The 17,812-nt window shown below is 43.7% G+C and overlaps 1 protein-coding gene across 1 annotated transcript in view; it reads left to right on the top strand.

Moving 5' to 3' along the window:
- The window catches only part of cdc23 (CDC23 (cell division cycle 23, yeast, homolog)), a gene marked incomplete at its 5' end in the record, with an annotated part of 45,820 nt that extends 33,672 nt beyond the window's left edge, over positions 1-12,148 (top strand). The window contains 5 exons of the mRNA XM_084324726.1: positions 2,262-2,337; positions 4,513-4,574; positions 5,119-5,197; positions 5,783-5,902; positions 9,127-12,148. Of these exons, the coding sequence (XP_084180852.1) occupies positions 2,262-2,337; positions 4,513-4,574; positions 5,119-5,197; positions 5,783-5,902; positions 9,127-9,276 (487 nt within the window). The 3' untranslated portion in view covers positions 9,277-12,148. The remainder of the gene's footprint in view (positions 1-2,261; positions 2,338-4,512; positions 4,575-5,118; positions 5,198-5,782; positions 5,903-9,126) is intronic.
- Positions 12,149-17,812: the final 5,664 nt, after the last annotated feature.

Genomic DNA, 17,812 nt, shown 5'->3' on the forward strand with positions numbered 1-17,812 from the left:
TATCCATCTTAACTATTGATACTCGGGCCTGTACTGAGTTTTTAAGTTTTGATCACCTGTCAAAGTCATTTGTGATCCTATCTTGGATTCCTGTATAATTATACTTCACTGTTTGGCATATAGTGGGGAATATTTAAACTCCAAGACATCTAAAGTGTTCTACCATTTGTATATTTTCTGGAAGGAGGGTAGCCTTTGCAGTGACATTAAGTGGAATGAAGGCCGATTTTGGCCAGTTTATCCTAAATCCCGATAGATTGCCAAAATCATCTATCAGCTCGAGAAGATGAGGCAGTGAGGTGGTAGGGTTTTGCATGAACAATATTACATCGTCCGCATATAAACTAATATGATGCTGTGTGCCCCTAATTGAGATCGGCTCTATGGATTGGGATTGTCTTATATACTGTGCTAAAGGTTCTAAGGATAGAGCAAATAGTCCGGGACTAAGAGGACAACCCTGTCTGGACGAGCGTGAGACAGGAAAGAGAGGGGAGGTGAATTTACCTGTTATAACCATGGCCAATGGCTCTGTGTATAGTACTTTAATCATATTAATGAATCCTCCTAACCCCATCCTTCCGAGTACTGCCCATAAATAAGACCATTCCAACCTATCAAAGGCCTTCATCGCATCCAAGGATAATATAGCTGTAGGAGGCACGGCATCCTTGCTGGCGTCTATCACATGTAGTAACCGTCTAATATTATCCGTGATCAGGCGGCCTCTTATGAAGCCTGTCTGATCAGGATGAACTAAAGATGTCATATGCTTTTGAAGTCTGATGGCTAGTACCTTAGCATACAGCTTGAGATCGGTTCCGAGGAGGCTTAAGGGTCTATAACTACCACATTCGGTAGGGTGAGGGTCTTTGTCTTTTTTAAGGAGGACAGATATGAGTGCCATATTGACATCCCTGGGGAAGTTCCCCTCTTTGATTGAGTATAAAATCATATCAAATAGGGGTCCGATTACATCCCAACATGATGTACATTTTGATTTTAAAAACTACCAGCCAGGCAGATTTTTTACCAGCCAAAAATTTTAAATAGCTTTTTAGTGTTATGTGTTATTATTACTATATAATACTCTCATATGCTATTTTCAATTAATATCATAAACAACATAAGGAATATTAGCATGATTTTGAGTGGACTGAAGGAATGAGTCAGCGTTAATAGTTTTAAATGCAAGTAATTTATTGAAACATAGAAGTGGGGTCGGGACACACACACTGTTTCAACTCACCACCCCCGCATCATATTGTAGTCTAGTCTGTCTTCAAACTTCCACTCCTCTCGAAACTTTCTTTTTCGTCTGAGATAGGCGCGGTGGGTTTTCTTTTTAGCGGCAGGCTTACTCCTTCCATATGGTTCCACTTCCACATATTTGTAATTGTAACCCATTTAATAATAATAATATTTACATTTATATATTTAATTACCGCATATATATATATATATTTATAGGGCAATATTATCTGTCCATCCTCAGTAATCCTCAGTTTACTATAATATACTCCTGACTTCATCGTCTTTCCAAACGCGCGCACACACAGAGAAAGGGAGAGTGCCCCCCCCCCCCCCCCCCCCCATTTCCCTTTCCTCAGTCCACACTTTCTGCTGTTCTCTATGGCTCTGCTTCTGATCAGGATTAGCTTGTTAGCTTACGCTAACGTAACGTTAATTTCGGGCGATGTGGGCATAAAGGAATGGCGACGATGCAAAGCATGTTAGATGCATTTGACCCGTTGTGAGGAAAAAACACACCACGGACTTATTTCGGGTCGCAAAATAGGCGCACTGCTCTGTCGCCTCTGTCTGCCAGCAGAAGCACGGACTGGGCTGATATGACTCGCGGAGTTGCCACAGGATTTTCAAAATAAGAGTATCGCTATGAACCGAACGTTGCTAGCTGCCGGAGCCATAGATATTATGACTGGAGCTGCGCTTGGGGTGGAAATGAGACCCGCCACAGGATTTTCAAAATAAGAGTATCGATATGAACTATTTTGTTACCGGCCAGGTGGCGGGCAGACCTCTCATTGTTACTCGCCAAACCTTAAATCTGCCCGCGCTTGGCGCGTACTTATTTTGTTCCCTGCCCTTAAATAACGACAGGCAGATAATTAATTAACTTATATTCAAACATTACGTAAGTGTGTAAATGATGATGATGATGATGATGATGTGTTGTGTTTTGGGATGAATCTCCTCATTACATATGAAGTGGTGATGTGTCATGGTGTTCTCCTTTTTAGGCCCAATGACTCACGGATGCTGGTTGCACTGGGTGAGACCTACGAGAAACTGTCACAACAAGTAGAGGCTAAGAAGGTTAGTGACCAACACACTATCTCTCTTCCCCTTTCCTCTCTCTCTTTCTAACACACCAACACACTATCTCTCTTCCCTTTTCCTCTCTCTCTTTCTAACACACAACCACACTATCTCTCTTCCCCTTTCCTCTCTCTCTTTCTAACACACAAACACACTATCTCTCTTCCCCTTTCCTCTCTCTCTTTCTAACACACAAACACACTATCTCTTCCCCTTTCCTCTCTCTCTTTCTAACACAAACACACTATCTCTCTTCCCCTTTCCTCTCTCTCTTTCTAACACACAAACACACTATCTCTCTCCCCGTTTCCTCTCTCTCTTTCTAACACAAACACACTATCTCTCTTCCCCTCTCCTCTCTCTCTTTCTAACACACAACCACACTATCTCTCTTCCCTTTTCCTCTCTCTCTTTCTAACACACAACCACACTATCTCTCTTCCCCTTTCCTCTCTCTTTCTAACACACAAACACACCATCTCTCCCTATCTCTGTCTCTTACTCCCACACACATGCACAATTGCATACACATACAATGACATACAAATAGCCTTCACTCCCAGACATATCTATCTACACACACTATCCCCACAACTCTCACTCTCTCTCTACACATGGCCTTCAACTTGTACACACAGCCTTCTTATAGTATCTATACTCTCTCTTTCTGACACACACACACACACACACACACACAAACATAGCTTACACTCATATCGATACATCATGATCCATATATCTCTGTACATCATATCTATAATTCATATTATGTATGTCAATACTCCACACACACACCTATATAAATATGTTTTTGCTCACCATTCTACAGAGTTCTAGGCTAGGGCTCCATGGCTGTAATCTAGGTATCTCCATGTTGCATCATGTCATCCTGTCAGTAAACTCTATCCTTAATCAAAGACTGTTGTCCGCCTCTGTGAATAATTTGGTTAAATTATTCCACATTTAGTAACAACTTGGTACAGTTTTCTATACAAAAAATTATGTTTGTTAGGGCGGCTAGGTGGTGTAGTGGGCAAGGCACTCGCCACCAGTGTGGAGACGCTAGGATTCGCGTGTTCGAATCCAGCTCTCCACATTGTTTTCAGTTTAGCTGGTCGTCCGCAGTAATACACATTGGCCGTATTACGGGGAGGGAAAACTGAAGGGTGGGGATCGAACGTTGTGAACAAGCGACTCCTACAAGTCGGTTGGTGCGCCTGCGCAGTAGAATCAGGAAGTGTCGGGGGCAGCGTGAGCCTCCCACGCGTTACTCCTCGACACTGAGAGATCGAGCTGCGCAGGTGAAAAGATGCGACTGCTGTTACCTCAAGTACCGGAGGGGACTTGTGCTATGTATGACTTAGTCCACATTGCAGCCGGCTTGTGGGAGGCAAGAAACAGCGTTCGTGACAGGGGAGGGTTGAATTGGATGATACGAAATTGGGATGGGAGAAAATATAGAAAAATGGGAGAAAAAGTGGATCAAAAAAAAATTATGTTTGTTGACATACATTATTTAACCAGTATAATTAGGAAAACTCAAGTATTGTTTTGTTAAAGGGGAATGCTGCCGATTTTCAACCGTAAATGTCTATTACTTACGTTCAGTAAGTACTATGATCACAAGCTCCCATGATCATATACAGTACACTCCCATTTGCTGTTTCTAGGGATGGGTACCGAATCCGGTACTTTTAAGCGTATCGGCCGAATCACGTCTGTACTACCGAGTACCGGTTCACGTGAGATCCACATTTCGGTAATGAAAGTCTTACACTTTACAAAGCTAGATGCAGACGATACTCGCTGCAATATTATATATATATTAACAAATTGTTCTAAATAAATAATAATGATCATAAATTATTTGAAGTTTGGACTAAATTTTTACAACTGAGGTAGGTAGATTGCATTTTTAGAGACTAAAGTACACACGTATCGATTCAAATGTGAACGGTACCCAACCCTAGCTGTTTCAGCTGTATTATTCACAATATTACTGTTTCGGCTGTTTTATTCACAATATTCTGATTACTCATAATACAGGAGGTATTTGCGATATGAATTATCCTGAATAAGACCTTAACTGGGATATGCACTACTAGATAGAAGATACACTCATTGTGAATCTCTTACCTGTCTGTGACGTGTCTTGTTTGTTTGTTTGCCTAGTGCTATTGGAGGGCTTATTCTGTGGGTGACGTGGAGAAAATGGCTCTACTCAAACTGGCAAAGTAAGCCTATAGCAGAACTGATATGATATGTGGCCACAGCACTGTGTTGAGCATTACCTGCATAGAAGATCCCTAGGTCTGTGTTATGTTAAAAAAAAACTGACTTTGGGGGTAAAGCATGTCTGATGCTTCTTTTGTGGGGAGTTTGATATGTCCTTTTTATTTGCCTTTTTACGTAGATCGTTTCAGTAGAATAAGTGTTGCTAGGGAACAGCTTGGACTGCAGTTAATTTCCCGTTGCAGTGTTTGCTAACAACTGACTTTTGTTGTCAAATTTGTGAAATCAGTAAAGCAAAACATGAAGGATAAAGAAGTGGTAGTAATAATAAACGTATAACGATTCGATTTTAACTTTTTCTTTTGTTAATTTTGTTTTACAATTTAATAGTAATTCCTATTATATATATATATATACAAATGCTCATTCTCGTCTTCTAGACCCAAATGTATTTATTAGACATTAATTAGTTGATTTTAAATCATTAAGACTTGTTCAAACTGGATGAATGAGTTGATTTTAAATCATTAAGACATGTTTCAACAGGCTCCATGACCAGCTGAACGAGTCGGATAGGGCCGCAGAGTGTTACATGATTTACATCCAAGACATCTTTGCTCAAGGGGTAAGCAATCCGGTCTGTCTGTCTGTATGCTTGCACAGGGGGGCCATGTAAAACTAGGTTGTCTTGTGTGTTATATAGTATTTCCAGATTGAATATGAATGCCGTCACAATACATATTTTTAGTCGTGATTCTACAAAAACTAATTTTCCCTTGATTTTTTTTTTTTTTCATTTTTTTAAAGAAAATCTAATGGGTAATTTTCCCATTCTGCATCATAATTTAAGGGCAAATTCATACTCACTGATTTAAATCACTTGAGAATGGTATTTAGATTGAGGTGAACATAAACTGGTATTGCAGGATGCAAAGTGCCATCGAACGGGTTGTTGCCAATAAATGTCACCAGGAAAGAGTTAGAATCGCCCGGAGCCTTTTAGGGGTTAAGTGCCTTGCTCAGGGGAGCAGTTAGGGGCTCAGTGCCTAAGGAAGATAAGTAGAAAGTTGTTGCAGAAATAGTGCGAGAGAAGATGAGGCTTGGCACCTCTGCAGGTTGATGATATACACAACTGTGTTTCTGACATGCAAGCGTTTGACTTGTACAACCAGACTGCTCTTACAGCCTCCCTCTTCTCATGGTCCCCCAGGAACAGCTGGAGCATGCGGAGGTGAGCACGGCCCTGCGCTACCTGGGCCTGTACTACTTCAAAAACAAGCACTATGATGAGGCTTCCGTCTGCGCTCAGCGCTGCTGTGACTACAATGACGTACGTTTGAGTCTTTGTTTTATTTATTTATCTAAAAGGTGAGGTGCCCATCGGGGTCTTATTATTAAAGTAATAAGTGCGCTTGACATCAAACCAAATCATATGATATTCCTTCAAATATTTCAGATCTCATTTTGTGATACATTTTTAGTTCATGTGCTTATCGTCGTAATGATTTACCTACACCACTAAATGACGTGCCTGTTTTGAGAGGATTTCAACTCAACAGTTGCTGCTTCCGAATTCTCTATATGCTATTGTACATACTATATTGTATGCAATTTTCAGTATGTGATCTGTTGGTATGTAAATAGTGTATGTGACAGATTTTTATGCATAATAAAAGCACCAACATTTGAATCGAGCGAATAGTTGCTACTACACAATCATGTAATTTCCAATGCCAGTTTTAGTTCTAGGTTAGCGAAGATTTTCCAAACAAACGTAAAAAATAAAAATAAATACATATTGGCCACTGATCATCATTTGTGTTATATTTGCCAAAACTGATATCCTCCTAATTGCATAGCTAGCAAGCGGAAAAGCCACTTCCTTCTGCTGGTATTATGAATGGCCACTTCCACCTGGGTGTGCAGGTCCTCCAAGTATGTAGTATGTTGCACATACTGCTCTCACACCTACTGATGTGCATACTTTATGTATGTAGTATGATGTACATAGTAGTAGTAGTCAGTGATGCCAGTAACGCGTTACTAAGTAACTCTAATCTGATAACTTTTTAAATGGTAATCTAACGCGTACATTTTTACAAGCCTAACGCGTACATTTTTACAAGCCAGTAATCTGGTTACAGTTACTTTTCCAAGTGTCTGTGCGTTACTATTTTGTTACTATCTCATAATGCGATAAGAGTGCCAGGGGTACAGTCAGCTACCTCTCCAGAACCCACCCGCCCAAACCCAGAGGCCAAACCTACTAGCTAGAGATTAGCGTCACATAGCTGGCCTTTTTCTGAACCCAAATAAGCTAGCTAAGTAGCCAAGCACATAGACTGTTCCATAGCATATGCCTTCAGTTGACAAATCCTCTCTTACCTTGACAATTAAAAAGCCTCCATAATTTAGTAAATAGTATTCCCATGGCTGGTGTTGAGATTTACGATGCCAGCTTGTGAGAATTCGTTGTAGCCAGCCAGTGTTGATGCTATGAGGTAACGTTAAATACAGACAACGATAGCTAGCAAGCTAACTAAATAGCTTTGTTTGTCTGGACTATCATACTAGCTAACATACCCAACTAATGTTAACGTTAATGCCATTCAGAATTTATTAACATAGCTACAAGTTACAACACACAGTAACGTTAATACAATTACATGCATCATTGTTTACAATGAACGGGTGGGGCTAGTCGAAAAGGACTGGACACGGGGACAAGTTAAACATCAATTAATTTAATACAACAGGTAGTTTGATTATATACGGCTTTGGCGCGCGCTCTCCTGCCGATTTAAAATCGGCAGCTTTTCCTCCTCATCATCGTAGCTGCATGTGTGAGCCGCGGTGTCTCTCTCCTCTCCTTTGGAAACTAGCGTTAGTTAGCTCAAAAGCACAGAACCGGACGACACAAGTTGTTCCGCTAGCGACAACAATAACACTTCCGGTCGGGTTTCAAAATAAAAGAGCGACGTCTAAAACAGGAAAGATGTTTATTTTGTACATTTGTGGCACGCACTTATTTCTTGAGACTATAACCTTTTTTTAAATAAACGAAATGAAAACGAAAAAGATCGGATCCGTCTTCGTCTGGACAAGGCCTTAGTAACCTAGTTACTTTAATCAAGTAATCAGTAAAGTAACTAGATTACTTTTTAAAGAAGTAATCAGATTACTTTTACACGTAATCTGTAGCATCACTGGTAGTAGTAGTAGTTTTATTCAGTCATCATCTCACACAATACAATAATTATGCACAATCATTTAAAAAAAAGTATTATTCACATTTATAGTCTTCTTCAGATCACCGGGTCCCGGGAGTCGAACCCGGGTCGGCCATGTTGCACCATAGAGCTGTATGCGGTGCGCCACTCGGGCGCCCCTTGAACAGTAAATTTACAAATATCTCAAATCATATTTTCTTTCATGTATTGAAAAAATAAACTTTGCGCACCGTCCGGGAGTAACTTTGCTTTAGCTCTGTACATTATTTGCATAATTTTATGATTAACCAAATCATAAAATTTCATAACATGAGACTTTATAAACAATGGATTTGTGTGGTCATAGTAACCAGCCTTAAAAAGGTTCTGAATGGCCCGCTTTTGCAGTAAATCGGATTTACTGTCTTTTTAAATGTCGACCCCCATACTTCCACACAGTAAGATATGTAAGGAAGTATAATGATGTGAGCAGTAAATGATGTACAAGGCTTTATAGTTTAATATATCCTTACATTTATACAATATTGCTACTGACTAAGATATTTTCCCTTGAATATAGTTAACATGTTGTTTCCATGTTAATTTCTGATCAATAACTAACTACCCCTAGACATTTTATCTCAGAAACTCTTTCTATTTTTACATCACATATTTTTAACCCGATATCCCCCTCTATTTCTTTTCGATTACCAAAAACCATACATTTAGTTTTCTTAATATTGAGAGACAATTTATTAACATCAACCCAAGTTTTGAGAATTTCAAGCTCTTTCAATATCAAACAGAAGTTCCTTTTAAATTACTTCCTGAGCAATATAAATTTGTATCGTCTGCAAAAATAACAAACTTTAACAGTTCAGCAACATTAATATAAAGTATAAAAGGTTTTGGACCTATCACAGATCCCTGGGATACTATATGTATGTGGTATGATGTAGTTCAAGTTCAAGTTCTTTAATAGTTGTCATACAGAAGTACAGAATACTTTCATACAAAATGCTTCTTACTGTTACGCTCCAGAGACTGTGCTAGACAAGATAGTATCAAATAACATAATAACATAATATGGCATGAATTTAGAAGAAGAAAAATGAGGTCACAGTGTTCGGTGTAGACATATGTACAATGTTCTGAGTTACCATATAATATACAATACACAATACTATGCAGTGTACTAATGTACAGTACTATCTAGTGCAAAGCAGAAATGTACATACTTTATGTATGTAGTATGATATACATACTTTATGAATACATACAATGGATTGGGAAGCACAGTTTGAGAGTCTGTATGAACTCTGTTGTGATGTCTGCTTGTCCGCAGGCTCGTGAGGAAGGCAAGGCTCTGCTGAGACAGATCGCTCAGGCACGCGATCAGACGGAGACGTGTAAAGAACTCTTTCCCTCCCCCTCCAACAACAACACCCCTGTCAGGAGGGTGTCTCCACTCAACCTCTCGTACCTGACCCCCTAACACACACGCACACGCACACCTCCCACGCCACTCTCCAACAACACTACTGTCTCCACTCAACCTCACGTACCTGAGCCCCTAACGCACACCCTGACACACACAAACACACACCTCCTACGCCACTCTCCCAACATCAACAACAACACTCCTGTCAGGGGAGTGTCTGTGCTCAACCTCTCGTACCTGACCCTCTAACAAACACTCACACCCCACTCTCCCAACAACAACACTCCTGTCAGGGGGGTGTCTGTGCTCAACCTCTCGTACCTGACCCTCTAACAAACACTCACACCCCACTCTCCCAACAACAATAACAACAACCAGTGTTGTAGTCAAGTCACTAAATATCGAGTCCGAGTTGAGTCTCGAGCCCCCAGTGTTCGAGTCCAAGTCCAAGTCACCAAAGAAGAGCCCGAGTCGAGTCCCCATCACCCTAGTCTGAGTCCAAGTCATCAAGGTTGAGTCCACTCCACTCTGGCAGTTAAAGAGCTGACATACAAATACAAAAAGGTCTACAAACACATTCGGGGCCATTGGGATGCGTCTAATAAATCTCTAGAGGACCGGCAAATGTAAACAGACGTGGGGCTGTTTGTAGAGCTAAATCTATACTTTATAGTATTGCTATCTGTCCATTCTCATTGTCAATTGGGACCATAAACCGTCCCTTCGAAATGGATTAAAAAAATAATTTTTTCATCAATACGTTCTCATTTTATAGCGCCGTGAATATAAGCGTTATACGGCATTTGGTCTAGTATATTTCCTGGAAGGCGAGATAAAGGGCTAATGGTTACTAACGTTATATCCAATGGCATTTCCGTTATACAGATGCTACAGTTAAAACTCAAACTGCATATAATCGGCACGATCCTCAAGCATGTATGCATGAAAGGGGGGGGGGGGGGGCGGGGGAAGTCGTTTCTTATTATTGATTACCAATAACCATGTTCGTCTAAGTAGCCACATAGGCCGATCGTATTGTATCATAACAAGGCTCGATCGGGCTGTAATTTACGTGAAAAAGATCTTACCATGAGCCGGTTGGATCCCCCCCGAGCATTTCCCCGTTATCGATCGCCATCTGGTAGATCGATATGTCCATTGGCTGATGATAAATCCCCTTATTGCATAGTGAAATCCGCAATCCAAAACGTAATCCAAGCTACATGCTGCACATCCAGAATCCAGCTACCTGAAAACTCCATTGAAAGTCAAAAAGAAGAATGCTCCGTTCAGCCACAGGGCACACTGCATTATCGCGATAGCGCCCCTAAGAGGATCTGGCCGGTATTGCACTTTCTCGAATTCAAAGAGTAGGGTACATCTGCAGTGCACCTCGGCAACCTTGAATAGGTTATTAAAATGGAATAAAAGCAATAACAACTTGCCACGGATATATCCGTGCTTCTGTCCACAACGGGGGGAATCGAAACACGGAGATCTCCGTGGTCGGGCGCCATTGTGTTAAACATAAATGACACAACGGTCACCATTTCAAAGGGAGTTTATTTACTTTGTGACACAAATGATTAGGGCCTATTACAAAAAATATTAAATAACTGTATTTATCAATTAACAAGTCCTCAGTGCTCAAGTCCAAGTTGAGTCACAAGTCCTGAGCGTCTGTGCTCAACCTCTCCTACTGGACCATCTCACACACACAGTTTTCTTAAAGGTACTGTATGTGCTATTTTCATGTGAAATAGCTCTACAGCCACCACTGGTGTAGAGTGTTTGCTCAGTAACATGACTCCCAGTTCCTCCGCTCTGCAGTAAACAGAAGATACATTTTCTGGTATCCCGTTGCCACTTCATCTAATCAGCAGAGAGAACTCCACAAAGTGAGGCATGGGTAGCAGGAAAAACGTGCTTGTAAATGGATGTTTCTAGCAACATTTTAGGCAAGAAATAGGATATGCAATTGCTGGATCTTAATTCATATTTGACTTGCAACGCCTGGTGTTCTCTAGGGGTAGTTATTGTTGGCGATCCAAGTCTTGTTTTCAAAGAAGATGGAGAAATAACAGTAGGGGTTAGCTTACCCAAACCAGTATGTAAGACCACAGCCTAGCGCCAGCTCTGTCAGATGCCCCCTTGAGTGGCAGGACCTTGCGTTTTTGTAGGTTTTAGTAACTAATAAGAGTCTATGGGCAGTTCACGATGAGTCGATTTCTGTCTCGTGGCAAAGATGGCGGAGAGTTCCTCTAACTCCTCGCATTACTGCTGTGTGCCACAAGCTTTGCCTGCCGCCCATTGTACGCAAGCGCACTCATTCCCACACATTTAGCAACAGCTTAACTCAAGATATTTCTCTATGAACTCAATGGAAACCAGCCCATAGAAAATGTGAATGACAGAAAGGAAATGGAGAAAATTATTCTGTTTCTCTCATTCCTAAAATTTGTTTGACAGAATTTAGCCAAAATGCCCATATCACTTACAGTACACTCACAGATCAAATCACACAATACAAATGATTGAAATATTACAGAGGTTCAATATGCTTTTAGGGACATCTATGGATACAAATATACCCCCCCCCCCCCCCCCCCCCCCCAACTGCCTGGCTACCTATTACACACACGCATACACACACACCCAGGTACACATTCATTGGTGCAGCAGGGATGACCTGGTGGTAACAGACTGTATGCCGTTACCTGAAGTTCACTGGGTCCTTGCAACAGCTGAGGGATCCACCCTGTTGAAGTGTCCGTGAGACATTGAGCTGCAAAAGCTGACCCTGAGGGGGGCTAGGCTGAATGTGTAAATGTTTGTCTCTGAGAGAGAAAAACATGGAAAAGCAAGTGGTTCATTACGTTGTGTCATATGGAAGTTGAGTGGTATACATTTGTACATTTATACAGACAGACACACACACATAATAAACATTTTTTTTACTGCATTTGTGGATATCTGCTTGTTTGAATGGCGATTGGATGTTTTGGTTTATTCTATTAAAATACACCTTATTTATTTGTTTTGGCCTTTTTATGATTCCACACCAGGGTGCCTTTACTCAGGACCAACATTACCCTTCAGTAGGCCACATGCAAATGCCATATCCTCTTTAGACTAGCAGGAATAAGCTCCTATTCCAAAAACCTAATAGACTGTTTAACTGGAATTCTGCTGCTATAGGGAACAGTTTCGACCCAAATCCGTTTCCTGTCAACTATTTAATTTAGATAACATCCTTTTTTAGTATGTTTAGGTTTACTTTATTTGTTCAAGGGGGACAGCGTACATTAATAAAACATTTTAAAAACGTAAACGCACCCAATCTTAGCCAAAAGGCTAATTTCCATTGGCAGTCCCCCTGCCAGAAGGTACAGGCTAAAATCCTGTGTAAAAAATGGTTAGCAATACAAACAGAATATAAGCAAGATAAATAACATTAGAATAAAAACACAAACAAAAGCACATATAGTAGAACATACAATAGGGATACAGGGCACAATACAGTCATTGACACAAGGACCGAGCACATTATGACATATTAGAAGACCCAGGCATAGACAAACGCACCATATACACACACTCGCACACCTCAGTGTTGACAATGCTGGTTTTAAATTAGCCATTCCTTAACCCTGCACTTGAATGAGTGATATGATGTGGACACTAATTGTTTGGGGTATTGAGTTGCATTGGTGGAATGCTCTAAAAATGAAAAGACGGCCTGGCCAAATGCACTTTTAGGGATTGTACAGTCCCCCCTTGCCGCACCTCTAGTATTCCTGGTTGAGGCAGACTTGAGGTTGATGAAACCAGACAAAGGAGGAGGAGCCAATCCACACTTGATTTTAAAAACTAGGCAGACATTTTGATAGAGAATCAGTTTTTCCCAACTGAGCAGATTATATATTTTTTTTAATGTGACAGTGATGGTACCTGAATGGTTTCTTGTCTAGAATTTAAATTGCTTGTTTGTATAGTGATTGAAGTGGTTTCAAAATGGTGGAATGTGAATTGGACCAGGTTATCAAACAGTATGTAAGGTGATTCATAACTTTTCCTATCATAGTACCTTTCATAACTTTTCCGATGATAGTACCAAGGTAAAAAATTTGATTACCATCATACTATCCCTTTTTCGTAAGACTAGTCACACAACTCCATGGCTGTCTCCTTGGAGGCTCTGCTGAAACTCTCCAAGGCTGTCAATGTTGAATCAAAAGTGTATTCTTCTTTAGGTAATGAGTAAGTTCCATAACAGTAGGAAAACCATGACTAATTAATCACTTCAGAAAAAATAAATAACGCACATCCTCCGTTTGTTGGTGCTGAGCCAAACTGTAAAAACAGTAATCCATAAGAACAAAGCGGGGCTCGCAACTCACTTGTAGTTCCAAGGTGATTTAATAGACAAAAAATGGCAGTAGATGCGACGTTTCGACCTTACCGGTCTTCCTCATGAGGAAGACCGGTAAGGTCGAAACGTCTCATCTACTGCCATTTTTTGTCTATTAAATCACCTTGGAACTACAAGTGAGTTGCGAGCCCCGCTTTGTTCTTAATTAATCACTTCAAACATGTATGTGACATGGAGGCAGACAAAATAGGTTTCAGCGTCAAGGTGTTATTGGTGCACAATTACCTCTTTTCTACGCTGATTGTAACTGAGGGGTACAATTCCCTGACTGTATTAATCAAGTATTAGTATCATTAAACTACTACCGTGTTATGTACATTACTGGCCTTACTGTACACAAGTATATGATGAGAACTTCTCCACAATAACACGGTTTCCACACAAAGACTCGTTTAGAATATTTATTACATCAAAGGGGTATTATTACATTACTTTAATTGTGCTTATAAGGCAAATAGAATGTGCATAGGCAAATCAATAATGAATATTAGTAATTATCTATGGTACTCAGGAGAGATACTGGAGATACTGAAAGGGGGGTACTACCGGTTGTAAGCCAGCAGGGGGAGGCAATGCTCTATACAAAGTCAATGAGTCCACGGAGGCGATATCACCCCTGTGTCAGCGGGGAAAGCAGCAGCTGTAATCCTAGGGTGCGCGCCGCAGATGAAGCCGTGGAGTCTCTGCTCCGACAGAGACGGGCTCGAGTGATGTCCTCACGGGCCTGTGTAGATCCCACAGTAGCAGCGGGGTAGGCGGTTCTCTGCTCCAGCAGCCACAGTCAAAAGCAATAATCCTGCCGGAAGGTGGCTCTGCAATCACCGGTGTAGGTATCCTCCGTGGTGCACGGTAGTTCACAGTTGAACTTGACGTTACTATCCTTATTAGCACGCGGCAATAAGTGCTCTATGTAGACACACAATTACCCACTTCACGTGGTCTTTGACTCGTAATGAAGGCTTTTACTAGTAGGGAGCGAACGATACGTTAAACAAACGTATTAGGATAACACGAGACTATCTTGGGGCAATGCGAGCCCTACTCTGCCCACGTTGCGTAATGGGGAGAGACGTCACTTGGATAACTGGAACTGAACGAGACTGAACGGGACAAGGGACTAAGAGGAATTCTACATTTCTTGCGCCCTATTTATATGCACGGTGAACAAATAGTACCATTCGTATTTCGGTAGCCGTATTCCTACGCGGAACCGGGGCTAGTTGGGACATGTTCGTCGGCACTATTGAACTTGACTCAAGGGGCCTGTCTGCTGGCGCCAGGTTCTTGTCCAATGAGAGAATGAACTATTATGGGCTGTAGTAGACTAAAGGGATATTCCGTATATATGTACAAGTAATATACAAGGGATATCAAATGATATACAAATATTATGCAATATATATCAATCAATAAATACATATATTCGGTTTAATCTGACCCTTTGTAACAGCCGCCCCCTAATTAGTCCCACCTAATTAGCTAAGCAGAGACAGATTAACCGCACTGTCCACTACTCAATGTCCGTTGTGAGGGTAGGCAGGTCACAAAGTCAGGGGTCATGGTCGTCATTAAGCGAGTCGGGGAGCCTTGGCGACTCTATCAGCCTCGCCACGGGTCGGTTGTAGGTCCGCCCTTGGCTGGAGCACTTCTGCCACTCTGACCTTTCCGTCGGCACCAGTGGTCACTTTGCTTACGCGGCCGGCCGGCCACGCAGCTCGGGGTAGTGACTGGTCTATGGTCATGACGACTAGACGGGATGAAGGGGGGCTTAGGAGGGAGCGGGCCTGAGACTGCTTTGATCTGTGCTTGGCTGTGCCTCCTCCTCCTCCTTCTGTTTCTCTTGTTTGCTCTGTACCCCATCTGAGGAGGGGCCGGTCCCGGCCGCCCCGTCAAGGAGTCACTTGGGGTGCTGGGTTCGAGGTCAGCTACGTCTGGAGCGCAGCTGAGGGGGGTGGAATTCCGAACTCCCTCTGGTACCCACGGTTCTCTCACGGGCCTCTCGCTTAATGTCAATAGCCTCTGCTGTATGGGGGAGAGGCCGGTGTCGCTCGCCTCTGTGTGTAGGCAGCGTGTAGACGTGGGTTGACTGTCAAGTCCGTAGAGGGGGCCCTGGAGCGTCCATCCCAGTCGGGTCTGAACCGCGACTGGGCATCCTTTGGGTCCGACGTGGGCCGCCTCAATTGGGAGAATGAGGTCCGCGTGGTCGGAGCCGATGAGCAGGGTCGGTGTGGCGCCGTCGATAAGCGGTATAGGTAGTTGACGTAGGTGCACATACTTAGCCATCAGCTGTGGGATGGGGTAGGTGTACTGAGACAGGCCTATGTCGTGGCTGGTGAAGACGTTAGTTATACTATACTGCTTCTCGGGCTGGTCCACCGCTGCTATCTTGAAGGAGACCTTTTCACCCTTTATGGTCTTCTGGTCCCTTCTGATGGTGCATATGGTCATTGTATCTTTGACACCTCGCAGGCCCAACTGGGCTGCTGCGGAAGCGAGGAGGAGAGTCTTTTCAGACCCATCGTCCAGGACGGCATAAGTGTCCAGGACCTTGTCCTCGTAGCTCAGGAGCACTCTGACCACTTTGAGGAGCACACGGGGGGTCCCGCTATGCTGGTCAATATGGAGCACTCCTGTTGGTTGGTTGCCTTGGACCTTCTGGTGGGCTCCGCACAGTGCTGCGCGGTAAGCGGCGCCCGCCTGGGCCGCCCCTGCGTGGTAAGCGGCGCCCGCCTGGGCCGCCTCACGCCACTGGTCCACTTGGACGGGGTTCAGTGTCTTATATTCGGCGCACTGTGCCAGCCAGTGTCCGCCGTCGCAGTAGGTACAGTAGGGAGCGGTCTGGTGGCTCTTCGGTACTGGTGCCACCGCCTCGGCATGGTACATCACCGCGACGGGCCCACTCTGTTGTCCTGGCTGACGCCTGTTGATGTCATGCAGGACCTCCAAGTGGGTGCCACCGCACCTGCTGCACTTCTTCTTCAAGCGGCACTCAGCTGCTAGGTGGCTGCGCGCGCAGCAGAAGCAGCGGCGGTGGTCCTTGACCCACTGACTCACATCATCCGTGGTCAGCTTCTTGAAATCTTCGCACTGATACAGCCGATGTTCTCCCTCACAGTACTGGCACTCAATCTTCCACTGGTCCTCTTTCGTCGAGGGGGTGTTGTGGTTCTTGTGTGGTACTGATTCGGCTTGGTGCATAACGGTCACCAACCGGCGGTTATCCGTTTGTCCCCGAGGTCCGAGTCTTGGGCTTGGTCCACTCCATACGAGCGTGTCGAGTCGTAGGCTACTGACCTCCCTGGCGAGGAACTCAGATAGGTCTAGGAGGGATGCCTCTGGACCGTTGGGGTCGCGGTAGTCTCTCTGCCGCCTGAAGCGCTCTTGTCGGGCGGGAGGGAGCTTCTCCAGTATCCTCTCTACGTTGGAGTTAGCGTACAGTTCGTAGATACCCTTTTCCTTTTGGGACCCCAGCATCCCTACCAGGGACTGTACCTTGATAGACAGGTCGTCTAGCGCTCTGTTGTCTCTGGCTGGGGGGAGACGGTCAATGTCTCTTATCTCCTGTATCACGTAGTCCCATACGCGTCCATACCGTTGGTCGAGTGCTGCTAGAGCCGCTGTGTATGGGGTAGTAGAGTTGGCATAGGCCAGCGCTATATTGTGCGCTCGGGGCACCTTGAGGTGCTTCAATAGGGTAGCATACTTGTGGCGTTCATCAGCTACATCAACCATCATTGTCTCTAAGCACATCCGTAGCTCCGTGTACTGTGCTCGGTTCTCATGGGTGAAGTCTGGAAACGTCGGTGCGCCAAGGTACGATGCCATGGATGACTGGCACATCGGTGAGCGTTGGGGAAGAGGCCTCCTAGGCGAGTCTCCCCGTGCGTGTCGTCTTGGGCTGGTACTTGGTGGGTACCGAAGGTCGGGTACCCAGGTGCTGTCCCTCGGGGCTGGCGGTGCGTCAAACTCACCCGTGAGTTGAGTCGGGGGTTTGTAGCGCAGGGCCTCGGGGCTGACTTCTGGGCTGTACTGGACCTCCTGGTCCAGAGTACGTTGCTGCTGGTCGGGGCTGTACTGGGCCTCCTGGGCCAGAGTACATTGCTGCTGGTCGGCTTGACATTCCTCCTCTTCCTCCTCCTCTTCCTCTGCTAGGACCTG

The sequence above is a fragment of the Notolepis coatsorum genome, assembly GCF_963971535.1.
Source record: "Notolepis coatsorum genome assembly, chromosome: 11".
Taxonomy (NCBI): Eukaryota; Metazoa; Chordata; class Actinopteri; order Aulopiformes; family Paralepididae; genus Notolepis; species Notolepis coatsorum.